Raw genomic sequence first — 24,338 nt, 5'->3', positions numbered from 1 at the left:
GTTGTTATATTTAAACAAATTTCAATGCACTAAAGTTTTTAATGTAACTATTATTTTTTACAATTAATAAAAAAACAGTCCGTTTGAATTTGAATAAACACTGACATTTCTGATCCGATACATTTATCTTTCATTTAAACTTACAAATAAACTTGAGTTTATCTCAAGATATATTCATTTCAAAACACATCGTCTCACATGTTTCATGATTTGATCGTTTAAGGGAAAGATTCAAACCCTTTAGTATCTCCATAGAAATATAAAAATAATCCAAATTCACTACAGCTAATAGATTATAGGCTAAATTAATTTGAAATATAAATTTAATTTAAAAAAATTGGCCATGATAACTGCTGCATTTATTTTATAGAAATAGTTTGAAAAATTTGTTCAATTGTTTAAAAAAACTAAAACAAAAAAGGACAATGTCAACCTGCGTCCACTGTGGCCCTTGAGGACCGGAATTGCCGACCCCAGTCATAAAGCAAATAAGTGCATCTTTCTTACTCGCATAAAAATAATAAAGACATCCATTTTGATGTACCGCCTCTTCCCATCTTTCACTTCCCTTTATCACTCCCACTCTGAGTGGAAAGTCATGATTTCATCCTCCTGCAGTAAAAGACCAGATGTGTCCATGTGGAGGTTTTTTTTTTATCATAAATGATTGCACATAACAAGACGTGTGCAGGCTGCACGTTTCTCCAACTGCAATAACTGATGTGTTGTTAGTGAGAGCTGGGAAGGGTTGGTGGAAATAGAAGGTAGCGAGTCTGGAACGCTCCTCAGACCACGAGTGAAGGAACATAAACTGCTAATTGTAAATTCCTGCAAATGAAAAAAACAAAAAAAAAACAGCTTAGAGATTTAAAAAGGACCAAAATACTGAATAGATGAATCTATATAAAATGTTAAACACAAACAAGATCTTAACAGCCTGGATAATTTGTCTTCTGAACAACCACAGTGACGCTGAGCTTCTGTGATGTTGAAAAGGTCAACTTCATTTCAATGACTTGCTCAGCGGCAGGAATCCAACATCTGATAGCAGTCCGAGTTGCACATGAGTTCATCTAGAGAGAGTGTTTTTCCTCGAGTTCCACTTGAGACTAAGAGGAAGCCAACACATGGAGTATATCTGTTTTCATCTGATATGACGAGACAACCTTTAGTAGTTCTGCTACATTAACTCTTGTGTTTATGTGACGCAGGCAGGAAACATGTTTCCGAGCACAGCGTCCAGGTGGCGAAAGCAAGCGCGCCCTCATAAAACATTTTGTTCTTTGTAATGTGTTAATTTGTTTATGTGCTCAATAGCAATATCACAGCACTCCAAGAGGCTCCGTTACTCGGTTGGACATGGAAAACACTATTAAACACGATATTGTAGTTAAAATCAAGCCTTTAATGATGGAATAAAATGTCAAATATTTCACTTCATTATTGCAAAAACACTCAAGTTCTCCACCTGAGCTGAATTTAAAATGGTTCAAAGTTCTAGAGAAGAGGTTCATTTGTGACCCTAGTCTGGAAAAGCACTGTATAAATACAAATGACTTGCTTATTATTATTCATCTTTAATAACTAAGTCAAAATTATCCAGCTAATGCAAAAATACATGTTTTAAATATACATGTACAACATATGTTGATATGAATCAATATTGGAAAACACAACACAATGAACCATGTTTGATGGTTTAATGATATGACTTTACTTTTATCATTTGAGTCGACAAATCAACACATTTTACAAGTATTTTGAATCCAGCCATTTCCCAAAATTGGAGGGTGGTCCAACCAAATGACCTTCACAAACATGTTTGTTTTTGTCACGGTAGCGTCAATAAAGTTGGGAATATACCTACTGTATATTAACAGAATAAAATACTAGATACATGTCTTTTTTTTAAATGTTAAATGTGATCTACACACACTACCTTTGATCTACTGGTAGATCTTCATCCACATATACAGCGTCGCTGATTAAGATATTTCTGGCAAGAGTTAAAAGCTTTTAGATCAGGAAAAATCATCGCCTAACAGAAAACATGTTTCGATGGAATAGATTTGGTTTAATTACTCTTGATTTATGGGGTCAATAAAGGGAAACAAAACAATAGTTAGCTCAGTTAAAAAAAAAGTTTACATCAGGAAGCTATTAAACACTGTAATAGTGTGTAGCCGTCGAACCACTAGTTTCTCTTTGATCAAGATCTTGAAGAACATGAATCCTATGCATAGTATAATGAAATTACATGCATATAATTTACTTCTTTAAAATATGAGGACAAACATTCAGTTGTGAAAGTGATTGATTACAGACTGACAAAACCGTATTCACATATTACAGGGAAAATATTTTCAAATGTCAACTCTTCTGACTTGTTTTATCTCTGAAAGGAAGACGTCAACATTTGAAACATGTAAGTAAGTCCCTCATTATTATGATGTTTTGAAGTTATTACTTTATAAAGTTCTCCCCCTTCTGAATTCTCGGCGAATGAGAGGTTACGAGAGCGGAGTCCATTATGACGTAAAAACGACTTCACTCCTCCTCCAGCCCGCTGTTATCACACCCAGCTTTGTTTATACAATGAGTCCCACTTCCGTCTTGACAAGCCCTGATGTTTTACCAATAACAGCAGAGTGGGTGTGGTTATAGTAAACAAGATTCCATCTCCAGAAAAACAAAGTGTTTTCAGACACATACTGAGTGAGAACAATAGAGGTCAGAGATCAGTTTAAGATAAACTTAAATCATCAAATTAGTTGCACTTTAAAGACCCACAACAACCCAGAAGAGCAGTGATTGGACCATAAAAGCATCACCTGACTGAACCAACACAGCTTTGGTTGAAGACAGAAACAAAAGGCAAGAATGTAAGTTGTATTCAATGGAATTTGGAATCTGTTGGTTTAAATCCGACAAAAGCTTTTTGTCCACAAGCTCCTGTAATACTGGAAGAAGAAACCATGAAGGAGGAGGAAATTCACATCACAAATCCTTTGCATCTTCCTTAATCCCTGCTGAGCAAGTCAGTGCGACAGAAGTTCATGATAAGAAGAATCAATGCTCTGTGTGGACAAATGAAGACAGAATAGTGTGAACAGACACATGCTGTGTCTTGACTTCCTCTTTGTAAATTAAAAAAAAAAGAAAAAAGAAAATCAACAACTTAAATCTTACAAAAGGCAAAACCCGAAGTGCCAGGAATTTCTTTGAGGCTGCCAAGGGACAGGAAGCATCGGGACAAAGAGGAGTCAGGCGTCTGCTTTCATGCTTGGCTGCTTCTCGATGTGATCTGTGCTGCTTCTGAGACAATACTGAGTGATGCTAAAGTCTCCTTTAGGGGTTGATTCTTTTAAGCCACTGTTATGCTGCTGCTTTAATAAAAAAAATAAAAAAATCTTTCGCCATTTTTTTTTTTTGGCTTAACCATACCGCAGTTAAAAAAAACATCTAAATGGAGGGAGTTGGTTAAATTAAAATTAATTTGAAAGAATTAAAAACTTTGAAATACAATACTTATAAATCTTTTTTAAACCCAATTAAGAAACAAAAGTAGCATAAGAAGCACACATTGTTGAAAAACAGCCTTGCATGCCAAGGCTTTATTTAGACCAAATCTTTTGTTTACGGGACCGAACATCCAGCTCGTATACCATTTAACATGTAGCAGTAAATTCAGATTACTCCTCAGCAGTGCGTTTTAAGTAGAAACAGAGCAACACAACTTGTTTTCATCACAGCTGGACAGACACTCACAACCATAATGTTGCTCAAAAACAGCTGCCTGGGAATTAAAGTATTTCCGACGGCTCGAACATGACGTTGACGGTGATGTTATCGATGTTGTATTCACAGCTGCCAGCAGGTTGATGTTGGCATCAACAAAAGACACCCATCACTTTCTGTTTACTTTTGTTTGAGCACGCAAGAGTGAGGTTCAATAATCCGAGGCAACGTTCAAGTTCACCCGTCGCACAACCGTTAACGCCTTGTTCCTATACGACGACCCACTTCCCTCTTTTGTCCGACCTCCAGCGAGCTTCTCAAGTAATCCCCGGACAAAAGTTAAGAATGCCGTCTGCAAGTGTGAGCACACAATTACAAACAAAAACCATGACTCACTGACTTTCTCTATTGGGAAGGTTTTATGTAACAAATTTCTATGACAACATAACAAACTGTATCTAAACACTTCCACCTTTGCTTGAGTGTGAAGATATTAGTCTGAACACCTTGAAGGCGGTTTTAAGTGTAGAATTAAACTACATATGCAGACGTGCTCCATACTTACTATATCGATATTCACCACCAATATATGCTTTCAAATTATATTTTTATTAGAGATCTTTTATGGTTTATAGTTTAATTAAGTGTGTTAAAATAATAAATAAATTAACATACAAATATTCATGCCGTTTGTTCATTTTGGTGTTGCAATTACACTTCCAGCCACTAGATGGCAGTAGTCATTACGTCCTCCGCAGGAAATCCTGCTAGATCTCGGCGATGACTGAGGACGAGAGGATACCTACAACTTGCTTTTGAAGCTGATCTTTGGGCATATTTTGGCTTTCAGTTCTATTAATTTAACCAAAAGAGAGTAAAAAAAAAACAATCACCACAAGATGTCACTATAATTCAGTGTCCTTTATAATTATGCCAGAGTATTGAACTATATCGTATGGATTGCGCTAATATGCAGGTCATTTACGCCTTTTTGTCACTGCAATAAATCACATAGAGAGCACAGGAGCGGTGTTTAAGCATTTCCAAAGATATAATAATTAAAAATGTAGTTAAATTAAAATGGTAATTTTTATATAAAGAGCAATATACATTCAAGCAAAGGGCCTCATGTGGCCCCTGTGCCCCACGTTGCCCTTGTCTACCTTAATGTTTATAAAGAAAACCAGGCTTGCAAAAAAAGGTCATTATATCAATGTCATCATCCTTTTAATGATCATAACTACAGGTAGAGAACCTCGCATTGTTAGTTCTTGGTGGAGGTCAGGAATGTCAACACGTCATTTGGAAGATAAAGGGAGGAAGGCAGACGAGGCGGCGGTAGAGAAAGAAAGTGCTGTATTCCCAAAAACTGTAATTAACACTTTTATCACAGTGTTTATCCACATAAAAGAGCAGCTGAGATGCCAGAAGATGAATCTGAAAAGTAGCAATTCTGCCGCCTGTGCAGGTCAAGATCCTCCCGCTTCCAAAAGAGTGACCTCAGACCAGCAGCATCTGCTTCCACACGAGGACGGCAGCGGAAAAAACCTGCTGGACTCGGGAGATATTGGTGGGAGTTGGAGGAGGGTGGGGGGGCTGCAGGGGACAAGGGTTGAGGTGGGGGGACTGGGAGTCTGCGAGAGGAGGGGAAAGGGGCGTCTCCTCGGCTCACAGCTTAATTACCTCCAGCAACAATGAGGATCTGACGCTGATGGCAGGAGGACAGAGGGAGGCTGAGTCACAGAGACACCGACTCTATTGCTGCAGATCCTCATGAATCCACCACCACACGCTCGAGAGCTCTGGTGCAGATGAATGAGCTGCAGATCGACCGGACGATCGAAGGAATCATCATCGCAGGTCTTTGAACCCCGGAGACTGTCAGGCAGGTGATGGAAATACTATGAAGATAAAAAAGATGAAATGACTGCTGAAGACTCGCCGACGAGGCCGGGCATCTGAGGACACGTGGACGACACCAGCGGAGGTGAGCAGAGACGTTGATGTGATCTGACGTGTTCACTTCATGTGCAACACGCTGGATGGTGATTGACCCGTGTGCTCGCTCGACTGTTGCTGCTCAGGAGCTCAACGTTTGCCACTCACATCAGCTATGCTGAGACGCCTGCTTGAGTTCTTTAATCATCTTCAGGCTGAATCACAAATGTATTCAGATGGAACTACTTTCTTTGAATGTTTAAGATATTTTTTTTGCTATATTTCATTCATGGTTTCTTGTGCTAAATCTAGATTTTATTTTCAACCTTATAAGCATTTTATCAACCCAATTTTTAGCAAATCATTATTTTCAAAAGTTAAGCAATTGACAAGTCTTATCAAAATTATTATTTTTCTTCTTCATGTAAATTGAATTGTTGTTTGTTTATAATATATACATACCTATAACATACTTTTAAAAGGCAAAACAACTTTCATTAAGCTAATTTCTACTCTTTTTTTTTCCTTTTCAACTTTGAATAAACTATACTTTTATTTGTATAGTCTGATAGAATAACATAAAAAAATGTATTTATACATTTACATTGAATTATTGATTGCTGTGATTGAATAATGTCATGTTAAAAATAACAGAGATTTATAATAAAATTGTATGAACACTTCATACTGTTACATTGTTAATTTTTACATGATTTAATCACAGAAATCAATACTTTTTTTTAAACAAAAATAAAACAAGACCTGCAAATGCTTCAGGTCTTGCACACAAGAAGCTAGAGATGAAAAGTTGAAGTGTATCAACATCAATCGAGGGTCGACAGAGAAAGTATCGAGGTTATGATCATAAGAGTAAAAAAAAACCAAAATTAAGAGTGTTTGAATCAACATTGAAAATGTGCCAACATAACCTGCACATGAACTCTGAAAATAACTATTAGGAAGTGATGCCAACTATGACTGAAATCTCTTTTGTTCTTTACACACCAGCAACATCACTCAGATTTGGTCACAGCGTTCTCCTAAAGAGACTTTCCTCATGAAAAAAAAAAATCTGCTGAATGAGGAGAGACGGGCGTCTCTCTCTCTCCGACGGTGGTTTTAAGAACCTGTTCAGTAAATTTACTCCGGGCCTCCAGCAACTGTTCCTCCCCTGGTGTGTGTAACTCTTGAGCGAACGCCAGAAACACACGGGGATATAAATACGAGCGAGTGGGAAGAGCTCCCCGTGACAAATTGATTTATCACTCGTGTTGCCGCAGAGCGTCTGAAAAGAGCCGTGTTTGTTTTCTGTGTGGTCGTGAAGGTGCCAGCAGACACCTTCAGACGTCTGTCTGACAGATGGTCGTGTGTGTCTGGAGCCTGTTCTTTTTTTTTTTACGGTTTTCATGATGCATTTTCCACCGACACCCTCTCGCAGAGATGTCTGTCATTTCAATGAGTTACCTTCAATCATTTCATTTTTAAATGCAACATACGGATACAAACTCGATGGTACACTTTAACCTCTGAACGCACAGAGTCCGAAGTCCTCGTTTATTTACATCTAATGTTAGAGAAAATATTTGAAGAAGCTACTTATGCACAACAAGTGAGATGATTTCTACAACACATTTAATTGAGTAACTCCTTTAGTACCTACAATGGTCGCAAATAAAGAATAATGACCCAATTTAGATGGAGCAGCAAGAAAACCATTACTGCAAACATCCTAATTATTTCTAACTATTACTGAAGCTTCCATGCAAGCTAGATTATAGTCATGCTGTACAAGATGCAGATTAAATCCTGGATAATATGCTTGTCCACACATAAAAAAGGTAGTTAAAAGGTTATACGTGTTCTCTAATCCAAAGTGTAAACTGCTTCTTTAATTATTTATGCTTTATTTATTAGGAGAAGAAAAGAGTTGTGAGGTGATGAGAGATAAATGGACCAAAATTCACAATTTCCTGGTTTACAGTTATGCCACATGGCCACGTCGTGGCAGGTACTGCAGAGTAATAACACATCTTAATAATGTGTCATAATGAGAATAAAAGTTTGGAGTGTAAAGTCTGAAAAAAAGCCAAACCCACAGCTGGGCTATAAAACCTTACGACCAACTGCTTTAACAACTCTACAGGTCCTCAGTCGATCAGTAGAAGGTCAGGTTCTTTGATCCAAACAGAACTCGGCAAATCTTTACAAAAAGTCCACTTGAATGTCTTCTTTACACAATCGCAGGTTTTTTACGAGTTCAAGTTTCCTGTTCCGTTTCCATTCCTGCACCTGTATGAATGCGCCGCACGCTTCGAGCGCAGAAACAGCTCATTGAAAAGCTGCAGCTCTGTCTGCGGCGCCAGGACAGCTGATCTCTTAAGGGCAACACAAGTGCCCTGTTAGCCGGTCACACCCACACCTGTGCCGACGCTTTCCAACACCGCCGTGTCAGCCAGATCCTCCGGGCCAGAGCTCCCTCTTAAAAAATCTATGAAACTAACTGTTGTTTCTGACGACTGATCGCATCTGTTCTCAGAACACTAGCCATGCAATGCAGTGCTTACAAGTGCAGCAGTTGTATTTAAGGGGTTTTCACCAGGACTCGCATGAAAAGACACCTTGTGTGAGTGATGTCACTGCACACATCAGTGCACTCAGTCACATGGTTCTTGTCAAATATAACATTTTTATCAATTTACCTTTGACTTTGACATTATATTCTCTTAATACAAGCACATTTTAAACTTTATTGACACGACATGGTCACAGAAAATCATGTTTGTGAAGGTCCGGCTGCTTTCTTTGTCCAATTTAAAGATTTAATTTGTTTGTTTGTAAACTATTATTATTCATTATAGAGTTAACGTCTGCAAAATGTGTTTAATTTCGTAAATTCACTGAAGGCATTTTACTTGTATCACTCATTTCTAGCCCGAACAATCTTATCGACATCGGCGCCGTAACATGATGCAGATAAAAAAGAAACTAATCCTATATTATAGGGAAAAACAGTTTCTAGATTTTGAGAAAAACTTTTTGGCCAACAAGAATAATAATTATTCATTTTTGTCATCAAAACAGTAAAAAAAAAAAAAGTGGTGGTTATTTAATATAAATACAATCTACTTAAATAAATAAAGAAATTACGTTATTAAGAAAATCTTGTCAGACTCAGCCCTGAACGCTTGGTTTCCAAATGACATCATTCTTCAGTAAAAAAAACAATATTTTCAGTTGAATCATGTTCACCGTTTACGTCACTCATTTCACCACCTCGTTGGACTTCCAGAACTTTTAGATCACTCACGATAGTTTTCAAATAAAAACACCAGTGTGGTGTTGCCAGGACTGACATTTGATCCAAAATAAACTCAAACAATGATGGATGCTGTAAAGATGGACAGAGTGCGGCTGTGAGCAGCAGGGTTTGATTGAGGTCAGTTCTGATAAAGTCAGCCGGTTATATAACGCAACCACTCGGTGAAGGCACTTTTGGACTCACTAGTTCCACCGTTTGGCTGAGGTTTGGCTCCACGTCTTCAATACTTAAAATTATGAAACTGAAAGGATGGGCTTGAAATTCTCTTAAACAATGTTGTGACGAACGAGTCCTTTTATCAGTTTAGTAAACCTTGAAATTTGGAGCTTTCCTTGAACAAATACTTTTTACAAAGGAAACTAATCTGCCAGTAAAATAGTTCTTGTTGATTGTGCGGTTTTGTGGTGAAGAACACTTTCTAGGAAATAAACTACCAATAAAGCCATCACGAGCAATTAGAAGTTTAGAATCTTGTTAAGGTTTGCATTGAAACTGACAACAAATCCTGAGGTGGACACAGTTGGAAAAAGTCATGTTTCATTAATTATATAAATACACAATACAACCTTTCTTGACTCAAGTTTATAAACAGTAATCAAAGTCATCATGAACATATATTTATATTTTTTGGATATCACTTCTGTTTACATTTGTTCTGACAGTGTAACTTGGGTTTTTTTTGTGAATGTTTTCAGTGAAATTATCCAAACAGATGGATTCAAACTAACAAGTCAATCATCCTAATCCGTCATCAGAAGTCGCCTGCTGATAAAAGGCATTTTTCTGTGGTCAGTGTGCCGCGACGGAAACTTCAAATAATGAAAATCTAAACACATTTTCAGAAACTCCAGTGTTTGCGGGCCTCGTGGTTTGGTCCTCGGATGAAGAAACTGAAGCCTAGCACCGCTTAAACAACCACTTGATTCTCCAGTTGTTGACTCAATGTTTACTCTTATTAACTCCTTTCATGTTCTTCAACTTTCATTTCAAGATATGGGATTTGAAGTTGACATCATTTGTGGCTCTCCTTCATTTCTAAGCCGACATTAATCCACACCATGTGTGAACTCTGAGCATTAGTTTCCACACTTTGTTTCCTGCCATCAGGGCTGTGACTTGTAAAGAATAATTGCTCCCGTGATCATGATTACTTTTCAGCACCGCTGATGAATTTAACGTGACAGAAAAGTCAGGTCGCCTGCAACGTGTCTTGGTGCATTATGGGATGTGGATGAAGTCAGGGATGGAGTGACGCTGGGGCTGTGGTCGAGAGGACCTGTGAACATGAGGGAACGCCTTTCTCCAACAGGCAAAGCCAACAATGATACCATCAGGGTCCGAATTGTGTTGTTGCGTTTTCCGAACATTCCATTATCGTGACGGCTTTTTCCAAACACCAAAAACAAACATTATCGCATAGCAGGTTATCGTTCAAGCATGTTTTGGATTTAGCGGGAATCTCGGACTACCCCTGGTTTTTATCACTCTCTCGGCTCTTATAGTCGTTTATTTTAATTTAAGTTTTTCCTTTACAAATATAGTTAAACTGATGGGATTTTTAATAAAGAAAATCGATCACTTGAGATTAAAAGATCTGTATTACAACATTTTCCAACTGTAACCAAGCAATTTATCTGCATTAAAAATATTGTAACTGTAAACCAACAATTTTTAGCTGTAATCCAATTTTTAGCCGATTTACAGATTTAACTTATTCATACTTTTATACTTTACTGACATCATATTAACTTCATATTTGTGTCTCGTTTAAAACTTGAAATCTGTAAAAAGAAAAAAAAATGGATGCTCTCTTCAGGTCAATAAAAACTTCTCGTACACGTCTTCACACGTGATTGACTGTACAACTGGAACAGCTCAAGAACTTCCATAAATGTGTTTCATTTTGAACATTTTATAAAGAAACCAGAGCGACACTGTTCCCACCGAGTCGTTTCATGATCCTTTTCCAATCCAGACAAAGGGGGGAAATTAAAGACGGTCATGAGGGCATATCTTGCATACTTTTAACGCTTTGTTGCCACATTCAACTTACTGTTGCTTCAACAGAAAACCCCCCTCTGAGACCCTGGTGTGTAACCGTGGCAACCGCAGAAACCACAACAAGCATAGCAATGTGGGAGATGATTTTACTGGCATTTGGGTTCCCGGCTTCGGCAATTGAAAAACATAAAAATTAGGTCAGAGGGAAAATGTGTGAACGACCCGATTGCACATCTTGTAATGAAAGATGAAATTGAGTGTAAGTGGGTTGAATTCTTGGGGATCACGATGAAAAACATCCTGCAAAAAAAGTATTAATATAACTGTATTCTACTCTCGGTTTCAGGACTTTTGCGTTTATGGTGCAACAAGATTGTACCATGATTCTCCCGGTTGTCGTGGCGCCAGTGCTGCTGCTGCTGCTATCTAGACCAGACTCCTCGCTCCAGGGGGACACTCAGGAAATTGGGAACAGTGAGGAGATCCTGGGAAGGGAGTTCATCTTCTCCACACGTCAGAAGCGTGCGGCGGCCGACCACGGCCAGACGGACAAATGCTCCTACACCTTCGTCGTCCCGCAGCAGAAGAACAACGGCGCCATCTGCGTGAACTCCAAAGAACCCGACTCCGTGCTGGAGAACCGGGTCAACAAACAGGAGCTGGAGCTTCTGAACCTCGAGCTGCAGAAGCAGAGGAAGCAGATCGAAGCTCTGCAGCAGTTGGTGGAAGTGGACGGCGGGATCATTAATGAGGTCAAACTTCTGCGCAAGGAGAGTCGCAACATGAACTCCAGAGTCACGCAGCTGTACATGCAGCTGCTGCACGAGATCATTCGCAAGCGGGACAACGCTCTGGAGGCGTCCCAGATGGAGACCCGGGTCCTCAACCAGACCAACGAGATGGCGAAGCTCACCGTGCGCTACCGCGAGCTGGAACACAAGTACCAGCACCTGTCGGGGATCTCCAGCAACATGACGGCTCTGCTGGAGCAGCTGCAGGAAGGATGCAGGAGAGGCGGACTCTCGGCGTTCCCAGCCGTCGCGACTCAGGACAAGATCCGACCGGCGGTCCGATCACATCCTCCTCCGCCTCCCCTTCCTAAACCGGAGCTGTCTGCTGGAGGGTATCGACCTTTCCACCCGCACCCGCCCACGTACACCCGCACCATCAATAAACCCATGACTAATGAGATCCAGAACGATCAGAACATAAAAGCGTTACCGCCACCGCTACCCACAATGCCAAGCGCAACATACAGCTTCACCAATGAGCCTTCAGGTGAGATAACCTTTTACATCTGCATATTTCCATCATTTCAGTATCAGAAACGTCTTTATTTGGCAGAAATATGCATGGATTTTGTGCATATATGATACATAGAAATAGGAAATAATAAACAGAAAGTCAGTAATGGCAAGTGGGAAGTTTTCCTGCATATTATGTTGTATTAGACTTTAATTATTTACAGTTTAATTGGAGAAAAAGTGAAGTATCAGTGAGCCAAACCAATATTTTAAGCTAGTTGTTTTAAGCCCCAAATAAAATAAAATGACAAGCAATTAATCCTAATTACATTTTAGATTTGCTTTGAAAATATATATCACACTTATTGCAATAGAGAATATTCTTTAATGGTTTAAAATTCTAAATATTTGTCGGTCAAATAAGCAACATACATAAATACAATATATTACAATTAAGTTCAGTCTTGTTCAACTTTTTCAAGCATTGGAATTATAGTTAACTTTACCATTACAGTTAGAAAACGGTAAATAATTGGTTGGAATGATGGTTTCTTCTCACACATCTGCTCGTTCTTGGACCTCCAGGTCCGTTCAAAGACTGTCTGGAGGCCCTGGACGGGGGTTACACCAACAGTGGCATGTACCTCCTCAAGCCAGAAAACAGCAACGGACTCATGCAGGCCTGGTGCGACCACAGACACGACCCCGGCGGCTGGACCGTCATTCAACGACGACAGGACGGTTCCGTCAACTTCTTCAGGAACTGGGACACGTACAAGGTAAAACTTCTACATTAAGTCCTTTCAAAGTGAGTCTGATGTACCGACAATATGTGGCGGATAAATCCTGCTGAAGCTACGAAAGCATAGACCTCATTTTAACATGATAAATTATCAATAAAAACTTGTCATCGTCATCTTTGTAAATCCAACTCTGTGGCAGACGTTTACAAAAGTAAAGAGATGAGATCATCATGATCCGATCATTCCGAGTCAAGGAGATCCAAGAACGTCATGGTCCTTGATCTTTCGTTGCGTAAACTCGGGTGCAAAAGGGGAAACCTTTTGTCACCCTTCAGAACAAAAGCGTAAAAAGAACATCCAGAATAAGCTCAATTGAAAGTTTTTTCAGCAGGAACACAAGCCAGTTATTCTTCAGAGACAATGCATCTCTCCAGCCAGAAGTCAACCTTGATGTTATCCATGCACAGTTAAACGGATCCAGATTCCAGCATATTCCCAGACTGTGGACATTTTCCTTTCACTCTTGCTACAAATTACCGTCCACATCACGACTAAAGCTGCCAACTGCATTCAAATTACATTTCCATTTAACATTTGACATTGAATAGTTAGCAGGTTCCCCCCTGAGGTCTCTGCTTGTAACATCGTCAAGTCAATGAAACATTGTTTCTTCTTTGTTTGTATTAAAAGTGAAAAGGCCAGTTATGCAACGAGTTCATCAGCTGGTCACGGTTTAGTTTAAGAAGTTCTTCCAGGTTTGGTCAACGTTCAGCGTCTTCGCTTGAACAGGATTTCCAGTGGAACGTCGACGGGATCCAGATTGAAACTTCAGAAGCTCCAATCAGCACTTGCTTAAAAAACAACTGCAGGGACTCGACAAAGAAGGACAATATGATGTTAAAAAAATGTGCTCTTCAATCCAAAATGAATTCAAGCGCTACTCAACGCCAATTCTAAGAAACACACTGAAGTCCAAGGAGAATAGAAAACTGCTGCTTGTTATCACATCTATGAATCCATCCAAGAAATTACTCCTTACATCATACGTCATTTGGTCCTAGGGGTCCCCAGCGTTTTTTTTACACAGCGGACCAGTATTATGTCAGCATTATAGTCATGTAATGACCTCCAGATAAATACAGTAAAATTTTAATCTTTTGGCGTTTGGGTTTAACAGGTTTAATTTTTTAATAAACTTGACTAAAACTAGCCACAAGCTGCGGCGAAAATACCAAATCATTAATACTATAACTATCATTTTTTCACCTGGTAACAAATACCTTACAGACCGGTACTGGTCCGCGGACCACAGATCTAGACGGCCTTTGATAGGGAACTCAAGTATTTTTGTGATCATGGTCTAGTCCAATAAAAACAACCTTTGCGTAACAGTCTATCATCCGTCACGCTGTTCCTCATCTGTCTAATCCATCCACAATGATGCAACATAAACACACGAGAAGCTTGAAGGAGAGTTTCCACAATCTCGACTTTCTAAACAAGTCCATCTGTGGTCTCAACAGTGACATCATCGGGCATGTTTGACTGCCAGTTGTAATCGCATCTATTTATTCATGATCTTTTTATTTATTGACGAGCGTTTGTTTGTTCTTTTCTCCAGCAAGGGTTTGGAAACATCGACAGCGAGTACTGGCTGGGTCTGGAGAACATCTACTGGCTGACCAACCAGGGCACCTACAAGCTGCTGGTGACTCTGGAAGACTGGTCCGGCCGAAAGACTTACGCGGAGTACGCCAGCTTTCGGGTCGAGCCCGAAGCAGACTTCTACAGGATGCGGGTGGGCCGTTACCACGGAAACGCGGGGGATTCTTTAACCTGGCACAATGGCAAGCAGTTTACGACACTGGACCGAGACCACGATGCCTACACAGGTCAGTAAAAAAAAGGTCAAAGGGCTTCTTTCGGAGCAGACATGATGACACGACTCTCCATCTTTCTCCAGGCAACTGTGCTCACTATCAGAAGGGAGGCTGGTGGTACAACGCCTGCGCCCACTCCAACCTCAACGGCGTATGGTACCGTGGCGGGCACTATCGCAGCCGCTATCAGGACGGCGTCTACTGGGCCGAGTTCAGAGGAGGAGCTTACTCGCTGAAGAAAGTGACCATGATGATCCGACCGAATGCGAACATTCTCCACTGATTTCATCCAAAAATAATAGATTCAAAGACAAACTCAATGGAGTGAACGGACTAAGTTTCTTTGAATCTTCTCAGCATTCGCCAGATTTTTTTTTTTTTTTAATAATACATCATGTCTGACAGTTGACGAGTCAACAAAGATTAAAACATTCAACAAATCTGCTTTTATAAAATGTAATATACAATGGTTGTAACTAATTGTAACGTATGAGATTATGCCGTTTATAAATATTTGTATATAACAGGGAAAACTTGAACCTGATGTTTGTTTTGTTTTTTTTACATGTATGGGAAGAATGTATGTTCATGAAAATAAACATGTTAAAAAATCCGGTAGAGATTTACATGACCTCCGTGTTCATTTAGAAATCGCAAATCATTCATGTTAATTGGCAAGAATCTGGAGATATAATGTATCACGATACGGAGGCAACGATTTAATATATCGCTGTATTGTATGAACGAGTACTTTCCTCTGGTGTTGCAGAATTTACAGACCACATGACTTGTGCAGATCGTAACCGCTTTCATTTGTTTTGAAATCCAAATATCGGCATTAAAAGATGCCTCAAGATTCAAAAGAGTCCACATTATCCTCTCGTCCTCAGTCATCGCCGAAATTTCAATGTTGATTTAGTAAAGGAGGTTGTATTGACTGCTGCCAATTAGTGGTCGGAAGTTGAATTGCACAATACTGCATGAACAATTGCATGTCAATTGTAAGTTAGTAAGTAGGTTATAGTAAGGAGTAGTTATTATTTTATTTTAGACACATTATAAAACCATAAAGAAAAAAAAACACATTAAATATAATTTGCACAAATAAAAATGAAAATAAAAATCAAAAAAATAAATATCAATATAGATAAATATCAATACAGTGCTGTCGAATATTGATACGGTACCTTAAGTAAAGAATATAGCGATATATCACCATATCCATATTTTCTAACACCCCGAGTGATTTATCACTAAAGTTTCAAATTGGTTTTACAGTCATGACAGCTGACTCACTTTTTTTGGGTTCGAACATCGTTTGCATTCAGTTGCAATAAACAGGTAAATTCAATTTATTTTGTGTATATTTGAGGTTACAGACTATACATCATAAACCCGATATAAACATGTTCACCTTCACATTCATTTATATTACTGGGTAAATTTGAAATAGTCATGTTGATGTTTAAAATCAATTATAAAGTGACAAGATTCAAGATTTTTTCTAAGACTAAGAAAAGGTGAGTAAAATCTGCATGTAATAAAAAATAATATATCTATGATTTAACAAAGAAAGTACCTACATTCGTAGACACACCAACGCTATAGCCAGAATCAAAGACAACAGCAGGACTCACCGAGGTACGGGATACATGGAGCCATCTTGAGCGAGCGGATATACTCCCTCATGCAGGTGTAGTTCTCTTCTTTGGAGGTTAGATAGTTCAGCTTTTCAAATGTGGCCTTGTCTTTCCGGCTGATCAGCTGCAACAACAACATATAATGCATACAATAAATAAAAGTACTTTTCATGACTGATGCTTTGTGGAGAATTTTAAGTCAAGAAGCAAGTAAAGAATAAAAATAAAATACAGAACATGAACTAAATGTATATCCACACAATGAAATATGAAATGTTGGAAGGAATTAAATATGAACGTCAATGAGACATTTAAACTAAACAATGAGGTTATAATCTCACGTTTTTTTATTTCTATGATTTGATAAGTCAACACATTTAATTTAAATTATTCAGTTTGTTCCACTGCTTATTACAGATCAGGCATATATTCTATGATATGACCTGAAGAAATCATCCACAGTTAATGCTTGCAAGTACAAATGAAGGTAAAATTACAAACATATGAAGATGTTAAATGAAGCAAAGCACAGTAGAATAAATAGATGAATGTGGTCAAGTTCTACTGGTCAAAGAAGAAGACTTGTTCAAGAAGTTATGTATTGATGATTGGTGTATGGAGTTTACCATGAACTGGCATGTGGATCTTTGCTAAATTATACAAGTTAGACTCTTTTTACATTTATCTTTTCAAAATCTTACCGCCCAGGTTTTGCTCAGCCTGAAGATGGGGGCGCTCTGCAGGGCCGACACCACCGAAACCAGCGAGTGAAGATTGTTCAACTCAAAAAGTTTCTGAAAACCAAGACAAAGAAGGTCAACATTGAGGAAGACGACAGAACTCTCAGCTATATTCTCATCGGGAGGAAAACAAATCTAAGTAACTTGTTTATTACTGCACTATACGAGTTAAAAACCTTAAGACCCATTTCAAGTTTTGAAAAAAGGTTTATTTTTTTGGCATAAAAGTCTCTACAAATCCACGATAGTACTACTTTTCCTTTACAACCCACGCTCTGATGTAATAATTCCCCAAACAGCCCACAAGAGGAAAAACTCTTCAGTCATGGTGTCAGGCAGCTGGACGGCTGGATTCTCCATCAGTGGATGGACTACAGGTCACCCTGCTTCAACTGAAGCCATGGAAGTCATAATGATGGAGTTTATTAAATCAACATACCATACTTTTTATTAAAGAATAATGGAGTGATTGAAGCAATATTTATTCATTGTTCATGGGCATTAGACTGTTGGGCGATGCTGAATCATCATCTTTATCTGGACATTTTAACGTGGATTAAAATCAAACATCAGTCAAAGTTTACTTCGCTACTAAGTTTACTCACCTTTGCTATTTTGACAAAATGACCCAATATCTCGGCTCTGATTTTCAGCGTCTGAGCAGTTAAGATCTCTCTCACCAGCCAGAAGCTGACCTGGAGCAGGAAAAAAAAAAAACAACAGGTGAGACATATAGAAGAAAAGACAGATGTTTTCAGATGATACTGATCATCCCACAAACGGAACTAAATATTCTAAACTATCATTATCTGCCATGATTCGGGGACTGGATGCAGAACCATATGTGGCTCTTTAATGCGCTCACTGAGGCTCCCATAGTTTAGATATTAGATAAGTTAAGATAATATTTGGAATTAATAATGATATACATTTTTAAATAATACATTTTAAAATGCTATTAAAAAGGGAAATGGCCACAAGTAGAAATTGATAATAATAATTGAATTAGATACACTTTTTAAGAACTACCTTAAATATCTTCTTGCGTATATAAAGGAGCATAATATAGCTGAACACAAATATTAAGAACTGTTCTCGCTGCTCCTTTTCAATTTCTAAAATATCGTGTTTGATCAACTGAAAATTGTTGCGATTCAGTTCAATTCAATTAAAAAAAAATGTTAATTACTTGATTAAACTCAAAGTCTTTGCCCTATACAGAATAATTGTGTAAGACAGGAAGTGTACAACTATAAAATAAACATATACATTTACTAAAACTGATTTAAATTAAATAACTAAATAACAAGAAGAGATTGAAACAAACCAATATGGGAGCAGGAACATACGGTTGTGGTTTCTTCAGTATTGCATCTCTGAGAATTCTAAAGTTGCGTCAACTTATCTTAATGTAGAGGTCAGGAAACTATTGTGTAAAGAGACAGGGGCCAAATAAAACCTTAGTCAAACATCATCCAGATGAGTTTTAAAAGCAGAGATTCTAACTCATGTTGATGGAGCTCAACGTTAGCTCATCTCTTTGTGGCAGGATTCTTCAGTAGGAAGCAGGAAAAAGTGGCCAAGAAAGAGCTTGAACTCACCTGGTTGAACCTGCGAGTGAACGCCACCACGTTTGGAGCCAAACGGTGTTTCTCTTTTCCATTCCACCCACAGCTGGCCAGTTCCTGTTCATCACAACAGCCAATCAGGAGGCAGACAGAAAACATCACGTTTCCCCAAAGCTTTCAACATCTGGAAAATCGATTGTCTTTATTTTTCCACCTTGATCAACTAAAGTACTCTTTTCCTTCCATCCAATCGTCCAGGGTCGGTCGGCTGGAATTCTGTCAGACATCTTATATAAACCCGATTTATCCTTCAACCATCCATTTTCTACTGCTGAATCCCTCCAGTTCGCAGTCTTGATTGTATCCCAGCTACCTCGGGTGGCGGACAGCTTTAACAGGTGGCCAGTCTGACGCACATAACTATTCCTACACACCTACAGATCATTTAGAATCCTAAATCAACCTGTGCATGTGTTTGTACTTTGAGAGGAAACCGGAGTTACTGGAGTAAACCCAGGCATGCACAGGGACAACATACAAACTATTCACACAAAACAACAAGTTACTAGTAACCTTATTGTTGTGGGTTTGTAGCGCTACCCGCTATTCCAACGTGCAAACACATTATTAATCACATTTCAAACTATGAAACATGAAGACCTTCGAGATGATCCAGCTCAAGGTGACTGATACGTTCAGTTCAATCATTTAAAAATGACATGAAAAGCTTCATGTCATGAAAATCTTCTACTGCATGTGATAGGAACGCACGGTTGAGGTTTAATGAGGAAATCAAACGGCGGTCGTCTGTGGCGACGGAGATGCGAGAAGTCAATGATGCCGACGGAACAGTGAATAGTTTCCAGCAGAGACGCGACCACAGAGGTCAGTCAAGGTTCACTCCAGTCAACACAGCTGTAGAAGTCTTAATGGCACGACTGTGCATGTGAGAGACTTCATTTAACACAAGGTTGAATTAAAAGTCATCGTGGTAAGTTGTATACGACAGTTTTGCACACCATGGAAAACCACCATTTTTAAAATAAACTGAACGAGCCGTGACATGACAAATCACTGATAGTCAAAGAGATCTTTCAGGAGGTTTATTAATGTAATTTAAAGACATCTTACCTCCGGTTGTATCGCTTTGAAGACAGGTGCGTCCATCCGCGTGATTTGGCTCTGTGATAAAAAACAGAAGGAAATAATTATACATGTGTTTCACCAGCATACTCTACCAGAGAATCATCTCTAACAGCACAATTAAAAGCATAATGAGTGAATCCGAGTGAAACCACATGGATTAATAAGTTAAAGTTAAAAGAAGACGCAACATTGAACTGTAAAAGAGTGTTTTTGAAGGAGATTTTAAAGAAGATACAGACTCGGTCTTATCTCCTGGTTCATGCTGTTCTGAAGTCGACGTGCCCTGATGGAGAAGGTTCTCCTTTGATCATAGGAACCTGTCCGAGGATCTAAGGCTGCGAGCTGCTCTTAAGTGGTCAGCTAGGGAGCCGGACCAAAGGAGATGGATTTAAAATGAATAAGTACAATTTTAAATCAATCCTATAACAGACGGGAAGGAAAAAAAAGTTCAGATTCTACTCATTTAATCCTTTAACTTTTTTTTTTTTCAGTCTGCGTGTGAAGAAGCATCTTCAATATTCTCTCTCATGTTTGTCAGAAATCAGTTTAAGATTTATGCTTTGAACATGTGAACGTATCATCCTATCGTTCTGCTCATGTCTAATATGAAAGAATTTCAGTTCTAATGTTTGTCAACTTTGACTTAAAGATTTTAACATAAATACCTTTTAGTCAATAAATAGTAATTTGCTGCATGGATCGACTGATTCTAGTTAATTATAAAAAATAAAAATGAATAATTTACTTTTATGCAGACAATAAACATATTTTGGTCAGACTTGAAATTCATGCAAGTGAAATTGAGTTTGAAGATTTGTTTATGTTACACTAACGGATCATTTTATTTCTTCTAAGGAAAACCAAAAACAACTTCACAGACGTCAGTCAAAACTCTAGATCAAACACAAATATTCCGGCATGGTTTGACTGTTGTGAACCAAGAGGTTTTTTTTAAATGTATAAGTCAAAGGAGCAACTTATCGATTTTCCCCTTCCTTTTTCTTTTGACAGAGCTTGAGGCTGATGTGTGGAGATTAGAAGAAAACAGTATCAGCTCCTACAGGAGAGAGCTCAGATCTCCTGAGACGACTGGCAAATGTAGGTGCTGCTCAAAACTGACCAGTTAACTCTTAATGCAGGCGGTATATTTAAGAAGGCGTGAATATTTGATGTGTGGCAGAAAGATCAGGAAAGAAACACCTCAATTATGAATTTAACTACATCGTTTTGAGGATGTTACACTTGCATCTATTGAACATGTGAGCAGATGAATGAATGAATTAATAAATGAATGAGTGAAAGACTCACAGCAAACTCCTCCGGGGTCACTTTCAGCACGTCGAAGATGACGGCATCATAACTCTTGGCGTAGTCCACACAGCGGCCGTCCAGAGAGTCGGAGCTGCTGCTCACCTGAAGGATGACGATCATCGAGAGGAGTTCATAGAAGTAAGTAAGTAAATAAGTAAGTAATTTGTATTTATAGAGCGCTTTTCCAGACCAGGGTCACAAAGCGCTTAAACAATCAAAACAATATTCAATAAAGTATATACTTTAAAGATCAAGATAAAACTGAGAACAACACAGGAGTTCCAGAAAATCAAGGAAAAGCCTGAATAAATAAAAATGTCTTAAGATGTTTCTTGCAATCATCAAACTCAATATGTTAAAAAAACAACAACATTCAGCTCTACCGCTACCATGGCATTAAAGCAAAACATTTAATTTACTTCTGAAGTTATTTGGGGTCTGAACAGGTTTTTAATCAGGATTCAGCAAACAAAAATAAATATATCCATCTAGTTCCGAGCGATGACCCCGCCCGCCTCAAATTTCAGTCACCGACTATTAAAACTGAACTTTAAACCAAAACAATTTAAAAACACACAAAATGCGACGGATAAACTTTCTTCTACCATTACATCTTATGAGTAACAAAGTTCTACATCTGTCGACCAACCCTTGTATGTCCTGTTAAACGTCTAAAAAGTAATTATTAATTTGCCCAAAGAGTCAATAAAAGCTCGATTTTAAACTGGAACCATTTGTCATTTTCAAAGGAAAAAGCTCCATCAAAGTCTGAAACATGGATTAAGAATCTCCTGCGGCCTGTACTTGTGCGTACAAGAAAACAAACGCACGTTTCCCTTTCCAGTAAACAACAATTCCCGACCACAACTGTAGACGTGATAAAAATAGAAAAGTGGAAATACTGAATCACAGGATTATCACAGTCAATCAAAACATGCGCCAGTCAAAACAAATCGCGGCGGAATCCAAACCGACGTCATGTTAGGACAACACGCATGAAAGCATCAGATGTTATGCCTGGACTCAATTATCCTGATCTGGTTTGTCTTGGATCAGACGTTCTAAAAATCAACATCTGCAAGTTCATTTCATCTCTGCTTAACTAAACAAAGTCTTTGTTTTGTTGTTTTTAATGGTAAACACAAACAAAAGAAGGGACCCATGTGAACTGTCCTCAGGGAGGGAGCTCTGGTGTGCAGACATCCTTCTGTCAGCTCATGACAGAAGAAGAACACTTTATACCCTTTTTGTAAGTAACTTTTTTTCATATACGTACCTCTGAGGTGACGGAATTGATGCTGGTGCCATCCGAGAGCCCGTTCCTGCGATACATAGTCACAGAGGGGCGGGTGGGACACAAGGGTCACGGCGACAGAGGCCTCTAGCTGGGTGATGCACATAACTTATCCATGCCTGCTGACAGAAGAGAATATATATTAGAGAGACTTGTGAGATGACATCACAGGTGCTCACTACATCACAAGTCACACTGCATGAGATAGAAAGAGCTCACACAACTTTATATTTCTATACAAATTTAACAAGATTTTTTTTTTCACATATTTTGTGCAGTGAATATCACTCTGTCCTGGTGAAGAAAGAGCCATTTTACTAATAGAACAAGATCATGATACAAGAAAAACAAACTAGCTTTAATTCTCTGTCTGCGTCTATGAGAGTCCAGACACGTTTCTTCTTTTCTTGGACCCAAAGTACGACTGGTGACTTTGCCTCAAGGTTGTGGACTCAAATCTCCGAGCAGCAAGTGTTTTTGACAAGACCGTAACCAATTTGTGCACAAGGTTAGGACCACATGCTTCATAATATTATCTGGAAAGTGTTAACCATTATTGACTTGTATTAAAATAACTCATTACTGTAAAACAGGTTATATGAACAATAAAAAAAAATGATTTAATCCTCACAATTTTTTTATTTATTTTTTATTTGCTTATTTAAAAGTAAAATAAGAAGTATAATACATAGTAAAAAAAATTAATATTTCAAGATGATAGAAAAATATTAATTATAAATGTTCCCAGTCTGCTGCGAAAGCCGTCTTTTCAGCCAATACATATCAACTCTTTTGAGGTTCATTCTTATCATTTGCTAGGTTATAAAACAACTTCAGACACTTTCACTGGCATGTCTGTGCTGAACCTTAAACAAACGTTAAAGATCTTGACAACGACAAAAACTTTAATCATATCTATGCTGTATTACTGACATCTAGTGGCTCTTCTTATACAAGTTCTGTTGGAAAAGGTGGAATTTAAACAACATGTTCACGACTTTTTTAGAGTCACAACGCAATTCTGCCGAAGACTTGGTGAAGCAGCAGAATCCAGGTGACACCTGGGAAATGTTAAATTAAGTAGAAGGCGATCTCAACATTCTCCCTGCAGCCAAATGACATTTAAAACACATTATGAAAGGATGACCTTCTCAAACTGACTACCGTACTTAACACAACAGTGTCTCATCCTAACACTGGGAGCAGCGTGTGAGACATGTTCCGGGGAAAAAAAGGGGGTCACACCATCTCTTCGGAAGAACAGATGATCAAATATTAAGGAAGGCTGGGAGGAGGACAAACTAATCGCTGCCAAAGACATGTTGGATGTCAAATGACTCACCAGCACATCGAGGTGCACGGCCCTGATACAATCTTCGTTTAATTGAAGTTCAAAACATTTACGTCTTCTTGTCGAAAGGTCGTGACATTTTGTAAACATCTTCCCCTAATTGAGCTTCCAAACCACTGTAGGTGTGAGATTATTTAGAGCCATTTATATCATCCAATTACACCGATACTTTATTCTTATTAGCAACATTTCTGAACTCAAGAGTCTTAAATAAACTTAAATTTCAATTGTATATTGTTTATTATAATGATACATCATAAATAACATTGTAACTGAAAATAAATGATACATAAAATCTTACAAATGTGTAAAACATGTGACACATGTCAGAATTTTGGGCGTGTATTTGGGTGTGAGTGTGTTGTACATAACAGTTGACGTTTATATTTGGCGATACCTCGAGGCAACTCCTTCTGTGCGAAGTG

General features: G+C 38.5%; 2 protein-coding genes across 3 annotated transcripts in view; one reads left to right on the top strand and one right to left on the bottom strand.

Moving 5' to 3' along the window:
• LOC148079559 (ras-specific guanine nucleotide-releasing factor RalGPS1) overlaps positions 1-24,338 on the bottom strand; it is a 58,349-nt gene that overhangs the window by 28,528 nt on the left and 5,483 nt on the right. The window contains exons 2-8 of one of the 2 annotated variants that reach the window (XM_087791163.1): positions 22,545-22,684; positions 21,266-21,370; positions 19,943-19,993; positions 18,845-18,928; positions 17,849-17,938; positions 17,205-17,297; positions 16,501-16,627 (exon numbers count right to left, since the gene is read on the bottom strand). In XM_087791163.1, coding sequence (XP_087647289.1) covers positions 16,501-16,627; positions 17,205-17,297; positions 17,849-17,938; positions 18,845-18,928; positions 19,943-19,993; positions 21,266-21,370; positions 22,545-22,601 — 607 coding nt within the window. In that variant the 5' untranslated portion in view covers positions 22,602-22,684. The remainder of the gene's footprint in view (positions 1-16,500; positions 16,628-17,204; positions 17,298-17,848; positions 17,939-18,844; positions 18,929-19,942; positions 19,994-21,265; positions 21,371-22,544; positions 22,685-24,338) is intronic. The other variant, XM_087791164.1, reaches the window with a different exon arrangement.
• On the top strand, positions 5,462-15,431 carry LOC148079560 (angiopoietin-related protein 2-like). The gene is made up of 5 exons (XM_087792493.1): positions 5,462-5,725; positions 11,343-12,274; positions 12,826-13,019; positions 14,605-14,875; positions 14,947-15,431. The coding sequence occupies exons 2-5, from the start codon at positions 11,356-11,358 to the stop codon at positions 15,144-15,146; spliced, it is 1,584 nt and encodes a 527-aa protein (XP_087648619.1). The 5' UTR covers positions 5,462-5,725; positions 11,343-11,355; the 3' UTR covers positions 15,147-15,431.

This window comes from Callionymus lyra, chromosome 5 (assembly GCF_982586985.1).
Source record: "Callionymus lyra chromosome 5, fCalLyr1.hap1.1, whole genome shotgun sequence".
In the NCBI taxonomy this organism is placed as follows: Eukaryota; Metazoa; Chordata; class Actinopteri; order Syngnathiformes; family Callionymidae; genus Callionymus; species Callionymus lyra.
This window is presented reverse-complemented; position numbering and strand designations above follow the sequence as displayed.

Excerpts from the sequence above, each read along its gene's own strand:
- LOC148079560 (XM_087792493.1), top strand. The coding sequence starts at position 11,356 with ATGGTGCAACAAGATTGTACCATGATTCTCCCGGTTGTCGTGGCGCCA. Across the intron at positions 12,275-12,825 it reads CTTCACCAATGAGCCTTCAG|GTCCGTTCAAAGACTGTCTG; the intron begins GTGAGATAACCT and ends TTGGACCTCCAG. Across the intron at positions 14,876-14,946 it reads AGACCACGATGCCTACACAG|GCAACTGTGCTCACTATCAG; the intron begins GTCAGTAAAAAA and ends ATCTTTCTCCAG.